At 40.7% G+C, this 26,761-nt stretch overlaps 1 protein-coding gene and 1 long non-coding RNA gene across 2 annotated transcripts in view; one reads left to right on the plus strand and one right to left on the minus strand.

Moving 5' to 3' along the window:
• LOC140500239 (uncharacterized) overlaps positions 1-26,761 on the minus strand; it is a 56,798-nt gene that overhangs the window by 28,581 nt on the left and 1,456 nt on the right. The window contains exon 2 of the long non-coding RNA XR_011965659.1: positions 19,632-19,661. This is a non-coding gene — a long non-coding RNA (uncharacterized lncRNA). The remainder of the gene's footprint in view (positions 1-19,631; positions 19,662-26,761) is intronic.
• Positions 9,421-19,569, plus strand: LOC140500238 (butyrophilin subfamily 3 member A2-like). Its single transcript, XM_072602566.1, has 6 exons — positions 9,421-9,762; positions 10,106-10,447; positions 14,086-14,199; positions 15,787-15,903; positions 16,198-16,358; positions 18,979-19,569. The coding sequence occupies exons 1-5, from the start codon at positions 9,681-9,683 to the stop codon at positions 16,326-16,328; spliced, it is 786 nt and encodes a 261-aa protein (XP_072458667.1). The 5' UTR covers positions 9,421-9,680; the 3' UTR covers positions 16,329-16,358; positions 18,979-19,569.

Below are 26,761 nucleotides of genomic sequence, written 5' to 3' on the forward strand. Positions count from 1 at the left end.
CCCCCCAGGACTTGTTTACAGAGAGAAGTGGAATTGGATGGACTGGTTCATATGGATAATCTTCATGGTCTATATTGTTCTCTCTGCTGCTGAACTTGGGATTGAACTATTTGTCATCTGCCTAAGTCTACTATATATGACCACTCGCTCCTTCTCTTGGGCCACTGAAAAGGTAATATGACCCAGAGAGAGTACGCTGTCCTCTCTCTCTCTTTCATCCATCTCTCCTTTTTGTTTTCCTCTCTATCACTTGTTCCCAATGTAGTTGTCCCTGACTTTTCCCCTTTGTATAGAATTCTTTCCTCTCTTCTCTTTTGCTTCTATCTTCTTTAATGTTTCTCTGTGTGTGTTTCTGTCTGTGTCTCTTTCTATGCATGTGTCTGCCTCTCTGTCTCTCTTTCTGTGTGTCTGTCTTTCTCTCTCTTTGTCTCTGCCTCTCTCTGTCTCTCCCTTTCTGTCTCTGTCACTTTTTTCTCTCTTTCTCTCTGTCTCTCTGTCTCTTCTCTTTCCTCCTCCTCCTCTTTCTTCTTCTTCTCCTCTCTCTCCCCCCCTTCCTCCCTCTCTCTCTCTTCTCCTGTCTCTCTCCCTTTCTCTCTCTCCCTCTCTCCCCCCTTCTCTCTTCCCCTCTCTCTCTCCCTCTCCCCTCTTTCTCTCCCCTGCTGCTGAACTTGGGATTGAACTCCTATTTGTCATATGCCTATTTTTGCTTCTTGCTTTAGGGAAGAGATGTTGGGATGTCTGGCTCTGAATCCTGGCTCTGATATTCACTGATTGTGTGACCTCAAGCAAGTCTCTCATCTATCAATCAATCAACAATCACTTATTAAGCACCTACTATGTGCCAGGCACTGCACTAAGTCAAAGTATGGACAGGGATAACAGCAGTGAAAAGACAGTGAAGATAATCGTCAGAGGCAAGGCATGCACCTTAAGGAGGATTCAGAAAGGCCTGTTTTCTTCTGAGTTCCTGACACCAGTAAGTCTGGTGTAGCAAAAAGAAGCTGGATTTAGAATCAGGAGACTGGATTTGAATTCCACTTCTGCTGTGTAATAGTTTTGTAACTTTAGGCAAAGACCCTAATTTCTATGAGCCTCAATTTCACCATCTGTAAAGGGATACAAGGAGAAGTACATTCTCACCCCAAATAATATAATTACAAAAGGCCCAGACATCTCAATTGAATAAATCAATAGAAATGCTTAGGTTACCATAGATAAATATGATATAACTATGCCCTTGGATCAGGAGGATTAAGCAATCTTCCTACAAATGTGTAATCATGTTTTTAGTCAGTTGTAGAGAATTATAGGCTGTTGGCCCCTGGATAAAGGCAGATGACACAGGATTGTGATTGGCCAAAAGTATCAGACATATTCCTGAGCCTATGCATAAAAACAGTTAGCATTTCAGAGGTGAGTCAGTTCAGTCATAGGACGAAAATCTTTCAGTTCAAAATTCATCAGTCCTAGAAGAGAACTTTTCTTTCTCCTCTTCCCTCCATATATCCATTGACAGTATCAGGCAGTGCATTCTGCTAAGATCAGAAAGACTAGACCTGTAGGAGACAATGCCTCCAGCCTTGAGCAAAGAAACACACTAAACATAAAAAGATGCAGAGATAGTAACATTAAGGGGAGTCACATGAGGACTCTGCACAGGAAGAAAGGACTTCTAGTCCCAGATGATGGGAGGAAAGGCAACTGCCCAGAAGGTGACCCTTTGTGGCTGAAAGAAGTGTTGGCTATAGACCCTAGAAAGTCACAGAAGACCCTCTCAGAGGAGAGAGCTCTGCTCATGGGGAACTACATGAGGCATCCATTAAAAAGGACAGGACTTCCAGTACCATTAAGTGTGAATTACTCCTTTGCCACATATGCTCTCACTATACCATGCTCTCAGCTTGTGCCAACCCTACCCACAGGTGTATTTGTGGGAAAGTGTGTCCCAGGGATTGTGTGAGGAATGTTTTAAATGAACTATTCCAGGGATACCTCTTGATAAATTCCTTTGTTAAGAGTTAATTGGGCTATTGACTGATTATTTAAGGAAAACACACTGCTGGGGGCTTATGAGCAACAATATGAGAAGGAGGGCCCCTCAGGGTTACCCCTAGAATACTGAGATCAGTAGTTGCTTCCCTCTGGAACCCAAAACAATAAGCACCATTTCGAGTTGGGGAGAATATGTCTTGTGTGCACATAGTTATTTGTATGTTGTTTCCTTTAGAATGTGATTGGCCACATTTGTGGTTTTTGGCCACATTGATGGCCACAATTGTGTTTTTTTCTTTCTTTGTATACCCAGTGCTTAGCACTGCACAGGGCACATACTAAGGGCTTAACAAATGTTTATTGACTGACTTATTGGCTGAGAATGTGTTTTTTGTAAAATGAAAGGTTTGAACTAGAGAATGATCACAATAATAATAAATAGCTTCCATTTATATAGTGCTTTAAGACTTACAAAGTATTTTATAAATAGTATCTCATTTTATCCTCATCACATTCCTGGGAAATGCTATTAATTTCTCTATTTTAAAAATGAGGAAAACTGAGGCAGACAAAAGTTTAGTTATTTGCCCAGGGTATGTAATGGTAATTTAAATGAGAAGATCTTTCCCATTCATTAACAGGCCCATGTGACCTACTTAAATCCCATGGAAGCCTAAGTCACCTGTGGTAGGAAGAGCTTGCTGAACAGGTGGACAGGAATGGTAGAACTGGGAGGAATTTGGTCAAACTAATCAGAGCTAGGAAAGGACAAAGGAAGCAGACAACTAGGATTGTAAGTTTTATTAGGAAGGCCTGATAATGTGTATAGACTTCTTGATCACTATGATGGATTTCTTTGTTGCTATGATGAGTTCGGCTTTCTGGTGTTGTGATTTGGCTTTCTGGTGTTTGAATAAATGTTTTGGGTCTGTCTTCCATGTGGAGAGTCTGTTGTATTTTGCGATTCAGAACTATGCTGGCATACTCATGGCTGCCATAGGTACTGTGAATATCACATTGGTGCTACAGGGTCACACAGCTAGTAAGTGTTTGAGGCTGAATTTGAACTCAAGTCTTCCTGACTCCAAGCTCAGAACTCTATCTGCTGTACCACCTAGCTGCCTCTCAAGTTTTTCCCAGCTCTAAATATTATGTTCTTATGAAAATTAGCTAAAACAAAACTTATCAGTTGCAAGGGAGAAGAAGATGGTAAAAGTCTCTAGAGCCTCCATTTCCTGGCTACTACTTTAGTATCTCTCTCCCTTTCTGGATTCCCTAGCCTCTGATGTACTTAGAACCCTTAGAACTCATATCCCTAATCAACCAATGGCTGTTTTCCCTCTCTATGTTCAGGGCAACCTTGATGATTAAGAGCAGAATGAGATGTCATTCACTCTCAGTAACTTGAAGTTGTCTTGGTGAGACAAGGTAAACACAGGAAATAACAGTATGTCCTTCCCCTGCTCTGAGAACCATCCATGACCCCTACTGCCCACAGTATAGAATCCAGACTCCAGAGACTAGCATTCAAGGACCTCCAAAATTCAGTCCCAATATACTTTATTTCCAATTGCCCCCATTCTTCAGCTAAACTGGTTCATTCAATGTGCCCTGAATGTGTATCATTCAGTACAACCTCCAAGCCTTTGCTTGCCCTGTTCTCCCTGACTTGAATGCTCCCCTCTTCCCCCTCACTTCTCCAAATCTTATCTATTCATCAAGGTTCAGTCCCAAACCCACATCCTCAAAATCACTCACTTCTTCAGAGATCCTTCTATTCTCTGGCTTCCTTTGCCTTTAATTGAGTAGACCTCTCTCTAGACCCTTATCAACCTGTGTTATTCATTTTTCTATACATTTATAGTGTTACCCCAGATTGACTGAACTCCCTAAGGGCAATGACAATCTCTGGTCCATTGCTTTCTCACTCACAACTTAGTCCACAATAGGGTCTCACAAATAGTTCAGCTTCAGAATGTATGCAGAAATGTTTAAAGAGAGGTAAAGGTATTTGTGTAAGAGCCCCTCGAGGGAACAACATCAGCTTCCATTCACACTCTCAGTTTGAGTCTCCTGAAGGAAACATGCCTTGGGTTTTAGTGGTGATCCTGTGAGTGGCTGCTACTAACTCAGAAGTCTTCATTAATGTACCTACCACTGATTTAATTAGCTTTAAACCAAGGCACTTACTAAGATGGCTCAGTAACAGTTAGTATAAAACATTCCCCTCCAAAAATCAAGCAGCAAAATTTTCAAGAAATACACAAAGTTTGCATGGGAAGAATGAGTTCAAACTTACAGTGCATTGCCATCAAGACACACGTGCAGAATGCACATGTGGCAGAGTGTAACACACTTCCAAGTATCAAAATCCTGTCTCTTTTTCTTTCTTTCTTTCCTTTTGCTTTTCTTCTTCCTCTCTTGACTTCTTTCCTTCCTTCATTTCTTTTTTCTTCCTTGTGTTTTCCTTCTTTCTTTTTTCTTTCCTTCTTTCTTTTTTCTTTCCTTCTTTCTTCCTTTTTCTTTCTTTCTTTCTTTCTTCCTTGGTAAAGTGCTCTTGTAGCCAGAGCACAGTTCTTTACTGGGAAAGCTGTTCAAGTGGAGCCACTCCAGAAAAAATGTGAATCCAACTCAGACTCCAATAAACTGGCCTTCATTTTCCAGCTTTGCTTCACCCAGGGCTGCAATTTGTATGTGATGCCTGCTGAGTTCTCTCTCAACAAAAGCTATTTGACTTTCTGGTCCACTGGATTTTGTGTTGTCTATAAGTATGTGCACATTCAATGAATGGATGGTAAGTGGACTCATCTTTGCAGAAGTTTTTGTATAATTTTTTGTTTCAGCCACAGGGTGGGAACCCACCTGCCATGGTACCCAGGCCAGAGTTGGGTAAGCAGACAATTTTTAGGGCACCTTTTATAGCCTCTTCCTCACACTAGGAGGTAAGCAGTGTGATCCTTAAAAGGCTACTCAGACACCCAGGGAGTTGCTAGATTTCACTACTGCTTCCAGTAAGATGACAACCCTATGGCCTGGGCTGCCTATGTGCAAGGTTGTGACTACAGTTCCCAGTATATCTGCACCTTCTGCTTAGTCACTTGTCAGCCTGTCACCACAGGACTTTGAAATGGGGAAAATGGTAAAATGATGTGGGTGATATCTTTTGATTCATGCATAAATTGGATTTAAGTGAGGCAGAGTTGCATGAAGTCTTTGGCCTCACTCTCTCCTCCAGAGTCATCACAGTGCCATGCCAGAACACAGTCAAGATGACTAGTAATAGCTCAAGATGTACTGGATGACCTAGGAGTCTTAGATAGCTAACCAAGCTCTAAGCATACACAGCACATGCATTAACTGCCCTCATGGCCATTGGAAACAATTGTTCTCATCCATTCAGTCCATCAGGGGAAGTCTTCACATGCATAGGGTAGATACTCTCCTAACTCACCAACAGGTTTGACACCCCCTCAGTTACCCTCACTCTGGTTTAGTTTATTGACCAAAATGGTTTACTGGGCTGTGGCTGATGCACATGCTACAGGTGCCACAGGTGAGAGGTGAAACAGGTAGACACCAGATATATGGGTATTCTATTGCACTTTTCTATATTTCAATTGGATTTTTCCTAACATCAGACAATGACTTTAAAAAGTCATCTAATGAGAGTTCAATCAATTCCATCTGTAGTTCTTTAGGTGCCCTGGTGATATCAACTAGGTGAGGCTGAAATGCTAATTTGAGTGTGGTTATGATTCTCAAAGTCAGCAAACCTTTCATTGTATTCTCCAGTTAATAGGTCTATAACAGCTGTGTATTCTTCAAATGATCTGCATATGTCATCTTGCTCATTAATGGCCTTTGCTAACTGGAGAAAATATTCATCAGAAGTTTCCTTTTAAAGAAGTGTTTTGAAAAATGTTAGCTTTTTCCAAAATGCTAGGATTTTTTGCCACATATCACGTATAGACAAGTTTTACCTTGCAAAGAAATATTCAAGTCATTTTGATTTGAAATGATGTCACACAGAAAAGCAGCATTTCTACAAAAATCTTTCAATGATTTACATTGCTAATTCTGTTCTTCATAAAATTTAACTATCTGTTCTTGCAGAGATAAAATTTTGGCTAACACCCATCCCTGAGATAGCCAGTGCATTTTAGAATGATACAACAAATCCACACTGAATACCTCAGCATTCAACTTTAGCATGTTACAAAACTGACAATGTCGTGTTGCCTTTGTACAAATATAGTTCACAATACCTATAACTTGATGCAAAGTGTCACTTGAAATAGTGGCTTTAGCACAGATATTTTGCTGAGGCAAGATACAATGAGAAGAAATGAGAACATCTGGATCTGTTAACACTTTTTTTATCTGTGCAATAAGCCCTTCATGTTTTCCTGTCATGGAAGGGGCACCGTCTGTACATACACTCACTAAATTTACCAAATTCATTCCAACTTCAAGACATTTATCTTAAAAGATGGTGAAGGTATCTATTCCCAGTGTTCTGTCTACAAAGCCCAAAGCAAGTAACTTTTCATAGCAAAGAAAATCTTCTCTCATGACCCAAATGAAGTATAAAACCTGCACTGAGTCAGTAGTATCAGTTGATTCATTCAAAGCTATTGAATAATAATTATTTTCCTTTTGAAGTATTGCATAAAGTTGTTAAGGTGAAGGCTCAATCATGTTGCCTATGAATTATGGTTCTCCTTCAAAAAGGCAGTTGTTTGTACTTTGAAATGTTATTGAGGTCTAAGCATCTTAAAACTTTGACAATGCATTCTTTCACCATTTCCACATCACTGAATGGCTTCCCTTTTTTTTCCCCAAGTATATAAGCTACTTTATAAATTGCTTCAGTGATATTATTCCCAGGTCTTACTGCTACTTGAAAGAATTGTCTTTGCTTTTACTTTTCATCTTTTAACTTTTAAGAATTTATTATATTATTAATATTACAATCAATATTAATGATTTTGGTAATTTTAACTTTTCTTCAATACAATCTTTCACACCTCACCCTCTAATTTATAATATTTGTGGTCCTTATGAGTGTTATAATGCTGATGAGCACTGAATTACTTTAATGTTAATATTGCAGTATTACAAAACAAGGTAATCATCTTCTCTTTATCAGAAACAAGATAATATTGCAATTTCCAATCCTAATTTTTAAAAAATACTGTTTTTTTCCTTCAGTATTCTCTCAGTCTTCTTTGACACGATAGACTGTTAAGTAGACAGAATTTAAAAATACTGTCTAGTTGTGCAACTATTCACAAATTCCACTGCAAACAGAAACACAATGCAGTGTTGTCAAAAGTTGATAACAGATTGGCGTATGTGACCCCTATAAACTCTAGCCAATCAGCTTCATACATGGCATCAGTCAGGTGGGGGAAATTAGAATTAAATAATGAACTTAGCAGCTGCCAACTTATCCCTTATGGCTTACTAATGTTCTAACTGTTCCACTCAGTCTGGGAGGATTATTTCATTGAAACTTATTTTATTCTTTGGTATTTTAAATACATACATTTTTAAAATAAAATAAAAAGATAAAAGATAAACAAAAATGTATTAATAAAAATAAAAGGATTTGTTCTATAAAATTTGGATTCAATCAAAAGACTGCACTTAAGGACCTAGAAGGCCACATGTGGCCTTAAGACCACTGCTTCCCCACCTCTGCCTTTGTCCATCCCCAACACTGACTCTTTAACTCATAAAACACACCTTCTAGTTCCCAAGTCCCTCACTTCACACTTCCCATAAGCTATGCATTTATCCTGCTCCAGTGGACTCAGTCCTAAACCTCAGTTTTTGATCTGACTGGCAGCATAGACAGAAGTTTTCCACAGAAGAGGTTAATTCAATATCAAAGTTATTCTTGCTACTAGTCTCTGAACTGTATCTCTCTGCTCATGCCATTGGGTTAAGCTTATCAGAAGAACACAGCCCCAGACAGAGGGGTGGAGTTTCAGGGATGGAGATACAAGCTCCAGAGGAGAACAGAAAACATAACTGTAGCTGTAGAACCAACTTCTGGGCCCAGTAATATCCCTAGAGTCACCTTCTGCCACCAGTCCCAGCACAGGAGTAGATTTCCTGAACTGTGAGGACACAGTGCACAGCTCTGCACAGGACAAGTTATAGAGATACAGCACTTACACAGCACACCTCAGTGGGGTTTATGAGGTAAGTCTAGCTTCCCATCTTAGCTTTCCTGCCACTCCTTATTTTGCCTAGTCCAGCCAGCCAGCCTGAGTCCAGTCTCTCTCTTGAGAGAAATCAATCTCCCCTTAGTCCCAGATATGTAAGCCTCAAAGAGGACCATGACGTCAGGAAGATGACACCATGACTTACAAGTGAATTGGATTTAATTAAGGGAGTACTGTCCAAAGTCACCATCCTCCCTTTCTCCTCCGGAGCCATCTGGGTCCAGTGGCAAGATATAGATCAGGATTACTGGAGATGGGCCAGGATGTAGTGGAAAACTTTGGCCTTTTTAAGCTAAGGCCTTTCCAAGTTCTCACTTTGACTGAGGTAGTGCCCATTGAGTGACTAACGCTAGCTAAAAAATGAACCAAGAAGTTGCCTCTTTTACCTAATCAAAAAACAATCCATCTGGAAGGGAAGACCCTCAGGGTTTCCGGACAAAACAGAAAGTTACTATTTACATTCAGTCTGAGCCATCAGGGCCCAAACAGTGACCACTAATTGGGCTTACACTGGAACCTATTGTTGATCAATCAATGAGAGCCAGAGTGATTTTGGTTAAGGCATACACTTTAAGAAAGAAATCTAGCCTGTAAAACCCAAGGTATCTTCCTAGGTTTCAGGCATCAAAATTTACATTCCTTTGGACAGAGCACTGGCAGGTAAGGATATGATACCCTATGTGGACAGAGGGAGAGGGATGATGAATGGGAAAGGAAGGGGAGGGAGGGGAGAAAGGAAGAAAGAAATGAATGTGTAAACAAGTAAATGAATGAAGGAAGGAACAAATGAAGTAAGGAAGGAAAAAAGGAAGGAAGGAATGAGCTGCATTGCCCAACTGAAACTGGCCAATTGGGTCCCCAGTAAGTCAGTTTGGACTACTCACAGGTTATTTGTCCTTCTTTCTCAAAGAGGACCATGATATCAGGAAGGTGATGCCATGACTTGCAAGTGAATTGAATTTCAGTGAGGGAGAGCTGTGTGAATTCCCAAGCCTCACTTTCTCCTCCAGAAAAAAAGGCAAGACATAGATCAGTATGACTGGAAATGGCCCCTGGTTCCCACATAAGAAGTGAGTGGTGAATAATTGTGCTATATTCACCCTTAGTTGAGAGATTCCTATGGGATAATGCAGTCAGAACAGGCTTCTTGGAGGGCAAGACTTGGAGAGAGGGAAAGAGCTGAAAGGAAGGAAAGGGTAAATTCAGGGCATTTCAGACTGAGGAAGGAGTAGGAGCAAGAGTACAAAGGTGGGTGGAAATGAACCTGGAAGAAGAGGATTGGAGGACCATCCTAGGTGGAATGAAAGGTAGATGAATCTAAGGTTTCACTTTCTAAGTACTCCTCCCATTACCATGGGCCTGTCTGGGTAGGACATCTTGGGACTCTAATGCACTGAAACGCTCCTTCCCCGACATAAATACCCTGTCTCTGATGTATTTTTACCCTCAGGTGTGATGGAGATTATCATTCCTTCAGGCTCCCTTTTCTCCAGCTTGTTCATCTTCCTCTTCCTTGAGACTTACACATTGGCTTCAGGTAAAAGTATTTGCTTGTCTGGCTCTCTGGATTTATCAGCTTTGTTCTGAAGAATAAACAGAGAGATTTTGCCATCCCAGCTCACTCCCATTACTTTCCAATTCATTCCCTCATTAACCATCAACCTTTCCAATAGCATCCCAATTTCTCTTCTCTCCTTCTGGAAGCCTTCTCAGTACCTTCATCATCCTGTCCTTTCTTCCTTAATTCTCTCCATGGGCTCTGTCCCTTCATCTCTCCAGATGCCTTCCTCTCTCCCATTATAGGTTCCCCCACTCTCCCTCTCACTTTCTGCATTGATCCTCTCTGAACACCTCTCTCTTCTTCCTCTCTTCCTCAATAGAGCAGTTCTCAGTAATTGGACCTACACAACCCATCCAGGCCCAGGTAGGGGGAGAAGCAGCCCTACCATGTCACCTTTCTCCCCAGGAGAATGCTCAGCACATGAAAGTGATTTGGCGTCGATCACTACAAATTGTGCATCACTATGAGGATGGGGAGGATAAGTTTAAAGACCAAAGCCCTGATTACCAAGGGAGGACAGAGCTGGTGAGAGATGGCATCACTAGTGGAAATGTCACCCTGAAGATACAGAACATTAGAGCCTCAGATGAAGGATGGTATAAGTGTCATTTTGACACAGGTTCTCATCAAGAAGAAGCTGCAGTGCAGCTATGTGTCTCAGGTGAGGAGCTAGGCGTGCAGTTCTGGAAATCTGGAGCTCCTATAGGAAGGGTTGGGAGAGTGTTTTTCCCATCTGAGTCATGACAACTTGGGGCTAGTGGCCAGAGCAGGCAGTGCAGTTCCTTGAGGTCTGAAACAGAGATAAAGAAAAAGGAGAAAGGAAATGAACAGGGGGAAAGGAAGAAAGAGTGGAAGAAAGGGTACCTTGAAGGTAAAAGAGGGAATGCAGGGGAGGAGGATGTGGAGTATTACCACAATACTGGTAAGAAATATTTGGTCACAAGCTTTGCTAAAATCTAGGTAAACTATATCCACAGTATTTCCCTCATCTACTACTTTAGTAATCCTATCGAAAAAGGAAATGAAGTTGATCTGACATTACTTGTTCTCACTGAAGCCATGCTGGCTCTTTGTAATCATTTCTTCCTTTTCTAAACCCTCACCAACCATATCCTTCATTTTTTTTAAATTTTCCCAACAAAATCAAGTTCATTAGACTATAATTTTCAGGCTCTTCTTTTCTCTTTTTTTGAAAATCAGACACTTGTCCTTCTCTAATCTTGTAGCGCACTCTTTCTTTTCCTGTGATCTTTCAAATATCACTGGATATTAATATTTAGGAATTGCATCTGCCAGTTCTTTCAGGACATGAGAATATAGTTCATCTGGACCAAGTGACTTGAACAGTACTCTCTATCACCTTACTTCACTCCTGTCACTCTTTCCTTTAAGAGATAGCTGTAAGGGAAACATAACCCATGACCCTTTGACTTTTAGTTTCTTCTCCAAGATGATAATCATCAGCAATACTGCTTGCGTTATTTGTGCTCCAGTCAAAAGTGACAAGAAATGAAAGTGACCATTCATTTTGATAAGTTGAGGGAAGTTCTCTGTTCAGTCCTGGGTGTGTGGGGGGTGGGTGTGCATGTGTTTATTCTCTATACATATGTATATGTGTGTATGCATGTATGAATATGCCATTCCTGGTCACAAATCTATTATTCTTACATCATTACATGTTCAGAAAGCCAGGTCCTATTCACAATTTTGTCAGACACACTTGGGAAGTTCAAAGTTGATTTTCTCTTCTAAACCTCCCCATTTTAATTGAATGAGGAATTGAGGAATGAAAATACCTCCAGTGTCCCTAAAGTTTCTTGTCTAGAACTTTATCATTCTTAGAAATCTCAGTGCCTTCTGGTGGTACAGTTTACATCCACATGAATCACCAGCGGTGAGCAGTAGTTACAGAATTGACTAGTCCCAGGCCCTCCATCATATCATGGACACACATGGCAAGAAGGCAGTAGACTTCTCTATTGATCATTTTAGGTTGGTGCCCCTCAGCTAAGAACCTCCAACCAATGCTACTTGTCTCAACTTTCTCTAATGAGGACTCAATGACTCTCACCTGGGAGCAACTTTGGATCCTCAACAACATTCCATGGATCATGAGAAGTTGCTTCCTCCTCAGAGAGTTTAGCTCCACATTCCATAGCAAGAATTTCATATCCATTACCTAGATCTGAATGCTTAATAAGCCCTTTCCTTCCTTCTTTATGACACATTCTTTATACTCCAACTTCTTTCCGTAGTCTATGATTCCCTTCAATCTCTTGGGAATGTTTTTTTCCCTACCTTTTTTTTACCATTAAAGCATTTCCATTCTTTCAAGGAATTCTTCATGCTCCCTGAAAAGCTAGAGAGTAAAGGAGTTGCTTCTGAGCTTTTGTCCTACTTTAGAAGGGAAAACAGCCCTTGTTTCTATTCATGCAGTTCGTGATTAGTTGACTTTGAGAAAGGCAGTCTTTTTGTTTCAACTACAGAAACTTTCCTCAACACATGCTAAAACTAAAGCCCTCATTTCTTTGTTGCTCTTACTGCTGTCTCTCCTGAGTTTTCTCAAATATGCACTATTCCCAGGGCTGCTAAGCAGACTTATTTCTCCACTCCAATCATCTGCTACTTGTCATAATGGGTTTGATCTGTAATTAGCATTTTGCTGCCAAGACCCTAATGAAGACAAAAGCTGTCCCCAACTGTTTTCTATGAGGTGTTATGCAGAAATCCAACTTCTGTCACCTCTTACCTTTTTCTTTCTCCTTTCTCCTATCCTCCTCTCATAGTTTTTTGCTCTGCCATTGTATTCTGTCCAAAAGCCCAGTGAAATGAAGTATTTTTTATAACAAGCATTCCGGTCTTTTTCCCCTTATCCGATGCCATTTGAAAGGTACCCTTAGCTTCAAATAGATATCCTAAAAGCCATTTGGTTAAGTCCATACCTGGGCTGATAATGTGGGTCAGACCCTCTTGGCATGGAAGTGGATATTACAAAAGTTGTGTTTTAGCATCTTGGAACCTCAGAGGTTATCTAGTCTAACTCATGCTTTAAATAAGAATCCCGTCCACAGAATCACCTATAAGTGGTCGTCTCGTCTCTACTAACGGCCTCCATAGAAGGAGGAAAGTAGAGAATATTTTCACTGATCTTCTGATATCATGATCCCAATATCCTCCAAACCCTTGATGCCAGTCTAGCTTTTCAATACCTTTTGTGACAAAGAGGTGGGGAGAATTGAAAATGAATCAGAAGACCCATGGATCTCATTTACAAACGTGTATGACCATGGACAAGACATCATCGCTTTGAACCTTAGTAATAATACATGCTGTACTTATCTCAAAGGGTTGGTGTGAAGAAAGTATGTTGTAAATTGTAAAGCACTATTCAGATGCGTTTTTATTAGTACTATTGCCATTCTGAGAGCCAAACACCACATCTAAACGTAGTACAACCACAGTAGATGTTGGTGTAACTATTACATTCTTCATTCTGGAAAACATCTTCTTTTTATTACTGAAACTCTTATCTCTCTGTATTTCCCCCAATGATGAGAATTGCAACCCAGCACAGTACTCTGTACACTATCTCTTCTATTGCTATCCTGATGCATTTGGCCAACATAAACTTTTCTGTTCTATGCCTTGCCTGGTCAGTGGTTGTGATCAGAGCATCACTGAATAGGATTATTTCTATTACTATACCTTAAAAGGAATCTTGGATGATTCAGGTCTGTGGAGGGGAGACACTTAAAACTGTTTTGCTCTACCAAATCAAATGCTTTATCATAATCAACTAACAGCAAGCTCAGTAACATCCCATATCTCTACATCTTTTAGTAATTAACACAATTACAAAGATATGATCATCACTGACCTAAAGTCTTCCTATTCCTTACTAATGCCCTCATCAAGGATGGTCTTGAATACAGTGTAGACGAAGTGCATAAATACTGTGTGTAAATGGGAAAATAATCTGAGAAAAGGAAGAGAGCTATAGGATGATGGTAATCAGTGATAACAATAGTGAGAGTGAGAGTTTTTGAAAGGCTGGGGAGGCATGGTTGTATTTGTAGGCAACAGAGAAGGAACCATTAGTGAAGGAGTAATTGAAGATGCTTTCTCTGCCAGGCAAGTCAAGCAGACTGGGAGCTTTTTAGGCCATTTTGGCCTCCTTTTAATGGCAATGGAATTACTTCTGGATAAAATTATTATAATCTTCTATTAATGTAGTCTAATATGCTGTCATGTGACAGAAAACTGATGTTCCAAGATAATGATTAAACCATTTCCTTGTAGGTGAGGGAGATGAGCAAGAGGTGAGACCTTGGTTGGTCATCTTCATTGAGATCATTATTGCAGAGAGGGTTCTGTCCCTTGTCTTTTCTGTGGTTTTTATCCTACGAGACAGAGGTAATTATAAGGGAGGAGGGGCTAACAGCAGCTTTCCAGCATACTTGGGCAGGTCAACCAGAAAGGGCAAAAAAGAAGATGAGAAGTCAGAGTCCTGGCTTCTCATCCATCCCTCAACTACTGTCGATTGGTCCTAGCACAATTCCAACCACTCCTGAACTCCCCTAAAACCTCCCATAAGTCACTTCCTCCAGATCCCTACCATAAAATTACTCAACCGAACATACCTGTCCTCTCAAGGTCACTATTCTACCCCATCCCCAACTTCCCCTTCTCCACATATACACAGTATTTGATCAACAGAGGGGCCCTGAGAGGTGTAAGAACCCCCATCCATCCTACAGTCCCAGAATCACAGAATTTCAGTATTGTAAAGGATTTCAGCAGCACTCTAGGGCAACGCATATACAAAATGAAGTACCACTTTAACACACAAGAGATCTGTCATCCAGACCTCAAATGAGGGGGAACTCATTGCTTCTCAAGGTGACCCATTTCATTCTTGGGTAACTTTCATTATTAGGACTAGGTTAAATTTGTTTCTTTGACTCAAGGTCCTTCACCAACCTGGATGCCCTCCTCTAGACACTCATCAGATTATCAACATCCCTCTTGGACTACAGTACCTAGATTGATCATTATTCCAGATGAAGGCTGGTGGAGGCAGAATACATGGTCCTGAAAGCAGTCTCTTATTGCAGCCCAAAATCTGCTTGATTTCTTCAGCTGCCACATCACACTGCCTACTCATATTAAGCTTTCTATCCATTTGCTATTTTACCCCAGATCTTTTTCAGATGAACTGCTCTCTATCCTGAATCCTATTCTAGTCTAGACTTACCCCCCACTACTACCCTTCATCAATGTATATTCCAGCCACACAGAAGTGTTCTCCAAACTCACCATACCTTTGCACAGCATTGCCCATGTATAGAATGTACTCCTTACACACTGCTTCATTGCCAAATCTTTAACTTCCTTCAGAGCTCAATCACTTTTCTTGAGCCAGTGTGAATCAAGCCCCAACTATATATGCAAAGTTTCTGCTGTGTCCTGGGATAGAGTAATAGAAGATCCCTGTCCCTCTCTTCAACCTCAATCTGCACAGGAAAGGAGGGAGAGCATTCCAGACATGGGGAACAGCTTGTGTAAAAGCATAAAGGGGGGAGGGGTGTATGAAACAGTGGGTAGGTGATACAGTAAGTAAGGGAAAGTCAGGTATGCATTTAGACAATGTAAAGGTAGGATAGGGCAAGGTTGAAAAGAGCTTTAATTGACAAATATAGGAATTTACTGAGTAGTGGAGTGACATAGACCTTTGCTTTAAGAAAATCACCTTGGCAACTCTGCAGAAGATGGATTAGAGTGTGGTATGACTTGAAAGAAGGAGAACAATTAGGCAACTATTGAATTATATTCAAAATATTTAATAAATAATACAAGGCAATTTAAGGGAGAGGCATTGCAAACCTGGAGCAGGGTAGGACATAAAAAGAAGTCTTTCCTTAACTGATGGGAAGGAGAGGTATGGAGGAGAATAAAGGAGGTCAGAGCTGTTACTGTCACACCTCTTGGGGCTTCTTTCAGAAAACACTATCCAAATCCTTCCCTGGCCACGGGAGTTAAATGGAATCCTGGCTGTGACTTCAGCATTTGAAATTGGCCTTGCCATTTTTTATCTGTGGGTGTCACACACGTGTGGAGGTAAAAGGTTGGGGGGAGATGGGAATGGGTTTTGGGGAGGAGAACAAATTGAAATTAGAACTCAAGGCTCCCCAGTTCCTATGCAACCCTGATCCCTTATCTTTCTCCTAATCACTCCCCTCCCATGTTGCCCTGACTTAGGCTTTGTGCCTTTGTGCTTTGTGCAGCCCAGCCTTAGGCTTTGCTCTGCAAGAAGGCTGGGACTTGCAGATCTGTCATGGAAGCACAAACCAGGGACCCAGACATGCCCAGGACAGGGATTCAGCTGATGGGCCTTGGGGTTTGACCCCCCAGGACTTGTTTACAAAGAGAAGTTTAACCGGATGGACCAGTTCTTTTGGATAATCTTCCTGATCTATGTTAACCTCTCTGCTGTTAAACTTGGGATTGGATTATTTGTCATCTGCCATTTTCTGCATATATGACCACTGTCTCCTGCTCCTGCCACTGACAAGGTAATATGACCCCTTTCTGCTTCTCTCTCTCTCTCTCGCTCTCTCGCTCTCTCTCTCTCTCTCTCTCTCTCTCTCCCTCCATATCTGTCTCTCTGTGTGTGAATCTGTTTCTGTCTCTGTATCTCTTTGTCTCTCTCTTTATCTCTCTGTCTCTCTGTGTCCTTCCCTTTCTTTCTCTGTCTCTTTTTCTCTCTCTTTTTCTTTCTGTCTCTCTGTCTCTTTTTCTCTCTTATTCTTTGTCTCTGCCTGTTTCTCTCCGTGTCTTTCTATCACTCTCTCTGCCCTCTCCCATTTTTCCCTTTCCCACTCCTCCCCTCCCCCCAGGTCATAAGCATACTTTCCTAATTGATCTCCAGGGGAGCCAAAGCCAATCTGATATCCTGCCCCTGAAAAGATTTCCTGCTGTAGGGGAGAGATGTGTCTTAGAGAGGGGACCTGTGTCTCTGAAACCTGCCTCTAATATTTACTGATTATATGACCTCAGGCAAGTTTGGTAAACTAGAAAGAAAAGTAGCTAAAACAAAACTTATCAATTGCAAAGGAGAAGAAGAAGATAAGAGGCCCTAAAGCCCCTGTGTCTTGGCTAGTGCTTTAGTATCTTATTCCCCTTCTGGATTCCCTAGCTTCTGATGTACTTGGAACCCTTACAACCCGCATCCTTCAATCCAATAAAGCAATGGCTATGTTCCCTCCCTGTGTTCTGGGGAGCCTTGGTGATTAAGAACTGTATGACATGTCATTCACTCTCAGGTAACTTGCAATTGTCTTGGTGAGACAAGATAAACACATAAAATAACATCGTGTCTTTCCCCTGCTCTGAGAACCATCTGTGACCCCTACTGCCCACAGCAGAGAATCCAAACTCCATAGACTAGTATTCAAAGCCCTCCAAAATTCAGTCCCAATATATGTTATTTCCAATTGTCCCCATTCACACACTCTATGCCTCAGCTAAACTAGTCCACTCACAGTGCCTTGAATGTGTATCATTCAGTACAACTTCCAAACCTTTGCTTGCCCTGTACTCCCTGACTTGAATGCTCCCCTCTTCCTCCTCACTTCTCCAAATCTTATCCATCCATGAAGGTTCAGTCCCAAAACTCATCCTCAAAATCACTCTCATCTTCAGAGATTCTTCTATCCTCTGGCCTCCTTTGCCCTTCATTGTATGGACCTCTTACTAGACCCTTATCAACCTGTGTTATTCATCTTTCTATACATTTATATTGTATTACCCCAGATTGACTGAGCTCCCTGAGGAAAATGACAATCTGTAGTCCATTGCTTTCTCACCTACAACTTAGCCTACGAGAAGGTCTCACAAATATTTCAGCCTCAGTATGTATGCAGAAATATTTAAAGAGAGGTAAGGATTATTTGTGGAAGAGCCCCTGGGGGTACAACACCAACTTCCATTCACACTCTCAGATTGAGTCTCCTGAAGGAAACTGATGCCTCGGGTTCAAGGGGTGATCTGTGAGTTGTTGCTACTAACTCCGAAGCCTTCATTAATGTGCTTACCACTGATCATCAGTCAGTTCATTTAATTAGCTTTGAACCAAGGCATATACTAAGATGGCTCAGTAACAGTTGGTATAAAACGTTCCCCTTCAAAAAACATGGAGCAAAATCTTCAACAAATACACAAAGTTTGCATGGGAAGAATGAGTTCAAGCTTACAGTGCATTGCTATCAAGGTACACATGTAGAAGGCACATGTACCACACTTCAGGTATCAAAATCCTCTTTTTTTCCTTCTTTCTTTCCTTTTTTTCTTTTCTTCTTCTTTCTCTCCACTTCTTTCTTCTTTTCTTCATTTCTTTTTTCTTCCTTGTGTTTTCCTTCTTTTTTCTTCCTTCCTTCCTTCCTTGGTGATATGCTCTTGTAGCCAGGGTGCAACTTTCTGCTGGGAAGGATGTTCAGAGGGATTCACCTAATTTCTTTTTTGAATCCATCTTCACTGCTACATTTTGTTTCAAGTTGTTTCTTCCCTCAGGTAGCCTCTCTCTATCCCTGTCTGTCCTGGGGTGGGAGCAGGGTAACTTTGCTCCTAGACGTATGTATGTATGGTCTCCTATTAGTCCAGTAAGTCCACAGACTTGGTTGTTGATTGGGAGTGATAGAGGAGGAAAATCCCCTTCTCCCACACCCCACTCCCACAAGCTCCTCCCCAACAAAGTACTCTTCAAGCTCGGACCTGAATGACTTGCTGTTTTCCTATAAGGCCCAACAAGTGTGACTGATTCAGCCAGTCACAGGAGGCTTTCTGTGTGATGTTGTTTTCTTTCACCCAATGGCCAAGGCCCTACAGTCCTATGAAATTGCTTAAGGACTTATTCAAACATTGTAAAGTTATAGTAAAAATTTCTTAATGCTTGATTTAACTTTGTTTGCATTTTGGGCTCATTGATTGATTAGCTGATGGTTTCTATGACTATTCAGCTGAGGAGGGGAGGAAAACTCCTTACCTTGTCTAGTAACCAATTAGGAAAGCACTAGGAAGGGAAACTCTAGTAACTAAATAATTCATCTCTCCTTGCTTCTGTTGAAGCCAAGATATTGAAGATGAGGGACTGGGAGGTTGATTCCAATGCATCTGTGGTCTTGTGTCTTTCCCTAGACGGATGAGGCATATTATGCAGAATCGTAAATGTGCTGACTTCACCACTGAAGTGTGATTCTGATGGAAACTCAAACCACTTTCTCCTGATTAACCCTCTGCTGTTGGGTCACAAGAGGATTCCTTGAGTTACAGAAGAGATTATTTATCACCCTTACTTATCTCCTATGGAGAGTGAGCCAGAAGAAGTTTGCCCTCTAGTGTGCATCTCCTCCCCTCAAGTCTCTCCCTACTCAAATCTGTTCTCCACACAGCTATTAAAATGTTCTTCCTAAAATTCAGTAGCCAATGGCACTGGTCTTCTGGCTGTTTGTGACCAAAAAATATTCTATCTCCCAACTCTCTCTGTCTCCCATGCCTAGCATGATCTGTCTCCTCACCTCCATCTCCTAGTTTCCCTGACTTTCTTCCAGCCACAGAACAAAACTCACTTTCTGCCTTTCCTGGTCCTTCCACCCATTCCCATTGCAAATGATTTCCCTCTGAGATTATCATGTATATACCTTGTATCTACAAGTTTTTGTATGTTATCTCCCCCATTAGACTGTGAGTTCCTTGAAGACAGGGCACCTGTTTGTTTTCTTTTCTTTGTATTCCTGGCACATAGTAGCTGCTTAATAAATACTTGTTGATATGACTTGGCTTCTTCCTACCTCTTCTGTCTTCTCAACGTTGTACTCCTCCTAGATGGGGTCAAAGGAAAGCAGAGAATAAATGGGGTTAGGATAGGAGGGAGGGAAATAAAGTTAGACGTTCACAACATGACTGTTATGGATGTGTTTTCCATGACTGAACATGCATAACTATATCAATTCTTTGCTTTCTCAATAAGAGTGGGTGGGAAGGGAAGAAGGGAGAGAATTTGGAACTCCAAGTTTTAAAAAGGAATGTTAAAGTTGTTTTTACGTGCAACTGGGAAATAATATATACAAGCAATGGGATGTAGAAATCTATCATACTCAACAAGAAAATAGAAGGGAAAGAGATGGAGGGAGGTGATAGAAAGGAGGGCAGATTGGGGGAAGAGGTAATCAGAATGCACACTATCTTGGGGTCAGGGAAGGGGATGCATGGGGAGAAAATTTGGAACTCAATTTTGTGAAAGTGAATGTTGAAAACTAAAACTAAATTAATTAATTTTAAAAAAAAATGTAATCCTCCGGCTCACTTGCACTCTAAAATCTAGCTGTACTAGCCAAACTCCACTCTTAGCATTCTCTCAGAAGCAGATACTAGTGTTAGTAGATAGACTGCTGGACCTGGAGTCAGAAGATGTGAGTTAAAATCTGGCCTCAGACACTTACTACCTATGTGGCCTTGGGTGAGTTCCTTAACCCAGTTTACCTCAGTTCCCTCATCTGTAATATAAGCTAGAGAAGGAAATGGCAAATCCCTCCAGTATCTTTGCCAAGAAAATTCCAAATGGGGGCACAAAGAATCAGACTCACCTGAAATGACTGAATGACATCAAAAAAAAGATGATAATAGCTTCTACTTCAAAGGGTTGTTGTGAGTTTCAAATGAGATGATCTGTAAAAAGTGCATAGCACAGGCCCTAGCACATAGTAGGCTATATATGTGTGTGTGTGTGTGTGTGTGTGTGTGTGTATATGTGTGTGTGTGTGTGTGTGTGTGCGTGTGTGTGTGCTTATTACCTTCCCACCACGCCTCCTAGTTCATTAACATATGCTATTGCAGCAACATTAGCATTGCCCTTTCAGAGGAAAGTCAGCCCTTACTCTGATTCATCACTAACCTGGACGCTGAACATTTGAAACAATATACCAAACGTTTATTAAATGCCTTCTATATAATCCTCCTTTATCTAGTCCAACTCATAACCAAACAAAAACTCGTTCTACAACATCACTAACAAGTGGCCACCAGACCTCCATTTGAAGTCTACTTTTTACTTCCTGATGGTCCCCCTCTCTATTGGGGGTCTGCCTCCCTTGGGGGCTGTCCTGCCTTAAGCTGGGGTCTCCCTTAAGAGTGAAGGAGCCTGCTTGGTGTGTTGTGTTATCTGCAATAAACTCCTTCACTTGATTTGAAGACAGCCTGCGTGAATTCTTTTGAGCCGACCTTGCACCCCAACATTTTGGAGAAGATGTCCCCCACTTAAGGAAGATGCTCACTATCCAGGAGAGGTTAGGGATTCTTATAGAATCCTCCTACCAAGAGCAGAGAGATGAGGTAACCAGGGATAGTAGTTCAGAATTTCTGGCATTATCTATCTATCTGTCTTTTATTATTAATTACTTCACTGTTCAGCTTGGGGAGCAGAGTCTGTTAGTTATATTTCATTGACCAGCCTACTAGAATTTCATTATCTCCTAAAGTGACTTTAAGTGGTACTTGAGATAATGAACTTCTCATTGACCACTCTGTTTGAATCTCATCACTGGGACCAAGAATCCTAGACCTGACAGAAGACAAACCACTTGTTCTGAGTGCAGTAGCTTGGTGTAGACATGCCTTTCTTGCTAAGATAATTAAAACTGATTCTGGAGTAAAATCTAGTAGAAGAAAAACAGATGGCTGAGCCAATTCCTTTTCTTTTTGAGAAAGAGGTGGCATCTCAGATGAAAACTACAACTAAGTAGGTAGCAGGAGTGATTCTAATGGAGAGCAAGAGAAATGGAGAACCACAGAGAGGCAGAGCAGATCTAGCAAAGTAACACAACAACACAACCAAAAAACACTCCCCCCATTACTATAATGTTTCCCTATGTATATGACCACACATCTATGCTTCCTAATGTGTGATACCTAAGAGCATCTACTCTTCCCACTGACTATGTGTCAATCTCTTGAAGAGTACACCCAAGGTTTGCTGAAGTAATGTTCTATTGCTACTTTTATTGCCATATTATTTCATTAAAATATGTTGCTTTGAACTAATTGTGTATGGCTGATAAATAAAAGTGAAACCATCAGTAAAAACCTGTGAGCTATGATTGTAAGTGGGCAGACCCACAGGACACATTGAACCTAGAATAGCTTTTCTTTGGGAACTTATATGAAAGAAGGGGTACCCCAGATACTACACTTGTATTAAACAAAAACGTTCCTTTCTATGACTTCTGTTGTGGTCTAGGGATGCGGGAAACCCCAAAATGCAAGGGTATAGGGTGGTGAAATTTGGAGGAATTTGACCACTCAAACCTACTTCCAGGCCAAGTAATGAGTTTATTAAGACATGGGTTAGGGTGGGTGAGATTCCTAGTGAATCTGTGCTGTTCATGATGCCAATACAAGCGGGCCAGATTTTAAGAATCTGAGCATTTGATAAGGGCAAAATTGATATTTTATACAAAAAGACTGTAGGAAGATCTAGATGGGATTAAGGAGTGGCAAATAGCCTGGAATGGGACAGGTGCAGACAATTGAGGGAGTTAAGCAGCTAGCGAGTACAGTGAAAGGGCAGTTAAAATGATTATTGACTGGGATGGGATGGATGCATCAAATGAACACCAGAAATCTGGGTTCAGGGGCTTTGGGATCCAGGTCCCAAAGACATGGTCTTTTCCTTTTAGGGATCCAGATCCCATCTCCATCATTCCCCCCTCAAACAAATGGGACCTAAAATCTTTTAGGTAAGGGGTGAAGGTCTCAGCTTCTGAAACTGCCTCCTGCTGGCAAGGGGTATAGAACTGTCCCTGTGACTGAGGGGGTCCCAAGGAGGAGGTTGAATGGAACCTAGCATAGGCTGCATTCAGAGGATAATTGGGTGGACATAGGCTGGTGCCCACTGTTTGCTATCAACTGTAGGTGAATGGTCTGTGGTCTGGAAGATGCACATCTAACAAGCTACTTTAATATTTAAGGTCCAAATATAGGGAGAAGTAAAAGTAATATTAGAAGGAGAGGAAACAAAGAAAAACAGGATTATATGATATTGTTACTCTCTCAAAAAGTTTCCATTCTGATTCCAGTCCCTTCAGGAGGATCAGATGCCAGTGGGAAGTAACAACACTTTTGCAAGTAGAAGTTTTCCACCTCTGGGTTCAACAGTTACACAAATGAATTTCCCAGAAACTGACTTTTACTCCAATTATAACAAAAGACTTAGGAGGATACTTAAGTAATGACTAAGCCAAATAGGTTACCTCCTTCTAAGAAAATTGATTGCACTGAAATTCCCTTCCCAAACCAAACTGATGTTTCTGTTTTAATTTCAGTTATTTTGGGATATGGAATGACAACACATTCAGGTGTAACAGCAAGCACCCCAACATACACAGTAGGGCCTGCTGTGCTTAGGTTCTTAGATCTGCTCTTCTGAAAGGAAAGCACATTTTGAGGGGTCAACAATCACTTTAATCAAGCACATATATCATTCACTTAGTTTAGGAGAAAAAGTCAGTACCCTGAACTTCAGAGAAACAAAAATCAACCAACAGATGGGGCTTCCAATTGTCTGGCCATAAGCAATACATACATTACAGATTAGCAGACAGATCCAACTGTCTGACCACTACACACCGCTAACCTGAAAACTTGGTTAAAGGAAAGACATCAGACTAAAGGCATGCACTATTTATTAATTAATTAATTCCCTCTTAAAGATAACAGTCATAGCACTATGGAGTCAGAGGTTACTGTGACCACTTGGTACAGAAATCATTTGTCTTAAATACATTTTGCTATGAGAAAGGAACTGTCTTAGTTGAACAAATCATAAATTTAATAAGACAAGACAATTAACAAAGCAACGTCAATTGGGCTTTGTGATTCCAGGCTGTGTAAACATAAGTCTCTGTGACATACGATAAGAAAGGAAATCCCACCACTCTAGTGGCAGGCTTCCTGTCCTAAACAGGTACTCGAAATAGCTGACACAGGAAAGGGTAAACAAAGTTTCAATTGAAATTACAACCCAGGACATCTGTGTTTTTCCTTATCACTAAGATGCCAGGAGAAGGGTCTTCTAAGGAAGTTACTAAGTCAGCCCTGTCTGCTTTTCTGACAAAAGGCATTTTCTGAGTTTACTTAAGATAACAAGGGAGACTATTAGGTCCAGACTCTTCTTAATTCAAGCTTTGGCCCTTACTAAAATCTAAAATTTATATTAAAGGATTATCAATAGTTACCAGAGAGAGAAGCACCAACATCTGGGTTTTCAAAGCTGGAGGCAGAGGGAGGGGGGGAAGGGGAGGTTCATCTTTAGCAGCTGCCCAGAGTCACTTCTGACCAAACACTTGTAATGAGTAAGCCCCAAAACAAAACCTCACCTCAGAGTATTTATACTCTTTTCAGAGCCAGAAGGCATCACAACCCTTGAAAACCAATGCCTCACTAGAAAATTAATGAAAGGTGCGGGTCTCCCTTATTCTAGTTTCCCTTAATGGGCAGGCCCATTAATGGGTGGGGAAGATCTCTAACTTTCATTAGCATTACATCAGGTCAAAACACCAAGATCTCACACACTTGGATTGTGCCTGTCTTTTATTGACCATTTGCTCTGATTATAGAAATTTGCTATAAAAAGATAAAGCAGGGACAAGATTTATACCAAATATGACAGGATAAAACATCCTTTGAATTCAAATGATTCACAGTTTTCCAACCATGCAGTATTAAGTCCATCTCATAGTCAGACTCAGGAATAGCCAGGTGGATAACATTCCTTTTCAAAGGAACACAATGGGAAAACCAAGCCAGGAGAATCCCATCTTAGACTGAGGCTAAAATTGTCCTCTCAGCTTTTCCCAGTACAGACCTCCACTTCCATCACATTCTTTGAGTAGCTTGTGGCATTTCTCTCAGATGGTGGATTATTGACTATTGATTGTGGATGGATTATTATGATCCATCAGACAACTTAAAATAAAATCAGTTACAATTGCCATGAGCTTTTACCTCAAACAGCAAGTTTTCATTAATCACAGTTTAGGGGAAAATTTACCAGGACTTAACACCTCAAATTTAAATTTTTCCTAGCTTAAAAGCCAATTGTTAGAGTCCAATTATATATGCTTGTAAATTCTCAGCAAGCCGAGTTCATTGTTTAGGAACTCCATAACCCAAACAAGCTTTTTGTCAAGTTTACAAAATAATGGGCGATTGACAGGGATCCCACAGAGGGGGCTTCCTATTCACTCTGTTTACCCTTAGAGTTGCTATGGGCTGTGTCTTTTGACTAGCCCTGAGGACTGCTCTGAATGGGCAGAACCAACCTGCATATCTCTTTCTGACCAATTATCCACCCCTTCTTACAACCTGTGGATTTAGAGACCCCAAAGCTTCTGCTGCCACTGTAGCAGTTACCACTGTAGCAGTTACCCTTAAGGCCTACCGTTGTCATTTCCATGGCCCAGGCCTGATCACCACTTCAGTATGATCAACATTTTCTGCCATGTTCCTAGGTTGTCTGGTATTGCTTCACCCTGACCTTTTGTTGATTCTCCACTTCCAGAATTTGAAGTGAGGTGTTATTATAAAGTTGTTGGGACAGTTCAGATGAGTTACAGCCTCTACTTCATCATCTTAGCTCCAGATCCATTTCTTGTTCTTTTGAGGAGAAAAAGAGATGAATAGCTGATATTCTGAGAATCTCAGAACTTCAAAGTTGAAAGAATCTTCAAAGACAATCTAATCAGTCAGTCAATAAACATTTATTAGGTCCTACCATGCACTATTTGGTAAAAAAAAAAAAAATGGGGGGAAAATCAGAAAGCAGTCTGGTAGAAATGAGGTATAGACCAACATTTTACACCAAGACAAGCTCAAAATGGATACGTGATCTAGATATAAAAGGAGATATCCTAAGTAAATGACAGGTGCATGGAATGTATTGCCTATGTTTATAAATATTAACAGATTTATGGATGAGAGATATGTTTAGTTTTTCTGGGTAATATTCCTGGGAGTTTTCATTTGAGGATCTTTCAGGAAGTGATCAGTGGACTCTTTCAATTTCTACTTTACCCTCTAGTTCTAGGATATCAGGGCAGTTTTTCTTTATAATTTCTTGAAAGAAATGATCATGGCTTTTAGGCAGTTCAATAATTCTTAAATTATCTCTTCTCAATCTATTTTCCAAAACAAAAAGAAAAAAGGACCTATATATACAAAAATATTTTCAGCAGTTCTTTCTGTGGTGGTAGAGAATTGGAGATTAAAAGAATGCTCATCAATTGGGGAATGGCTGAATAAGTTGTGGTATATGATTGTGATGCAATGAATACTATTGTGCTGTAAGAAATGAGAAACATTGGTACACGGAATGTGTGCATGCTCATGGACAACATAAAATCCAGTAGATCTGAAATACAAATATCTCTTGTTGCATGATAACTCAGAAGAAATGGCATCCAAAGAGCAGCCCTGGCAAATGAAGACTAGTTTACCAAAACTGGGGCTGGATACATATCTTTCTGGAGTGATCATCATAATGAGGAGCATTGGAAGGCTGGCATAGTTTTCTCAGTCAAAGCTAATCTAATCAACAAGCTTTTATGCCTCCTAACAGGAGTGAATGACAGTCTCATGATAATGTCATTGTCACTTGCAGGAAAGTACCACACCATCATGATCATCAGTGGATATATTCCCATCATGAAGAACATTGATGAGGTCAATGAAAATTTTGTGAGATATTTCACATTTTCTTCTATTTTTTTCATTCTTTTCACTTTGTTTTTTGAAGTTTTATGGAGTCATTAGCTTCCACTTACCCAATTAAAGGAATTATTTTCTTCAATGAGTTTTTGGAGCTCCTTTTCCATTTGGCCAATTCTACTTTTTAAGGAATTCTTTTATTCAGTGAATTGTTGTACAT

The sequence above is a fragment of the Notamacropus eugenii genome, chromosome 4, assembly GCF_028372415.1.
Source record: "Notamacropus eugenii isolate mMacEug1 chromosome 4, mMacEug1.pri_v2, whole genome shotgun sequence".
Taxonomy (NCBI): Eukaryota; Metazoa; Chordata; class Mammalia; order Diprotodontia; family Macropodidae; genus Notamacropus; species Notamacropus eugenii.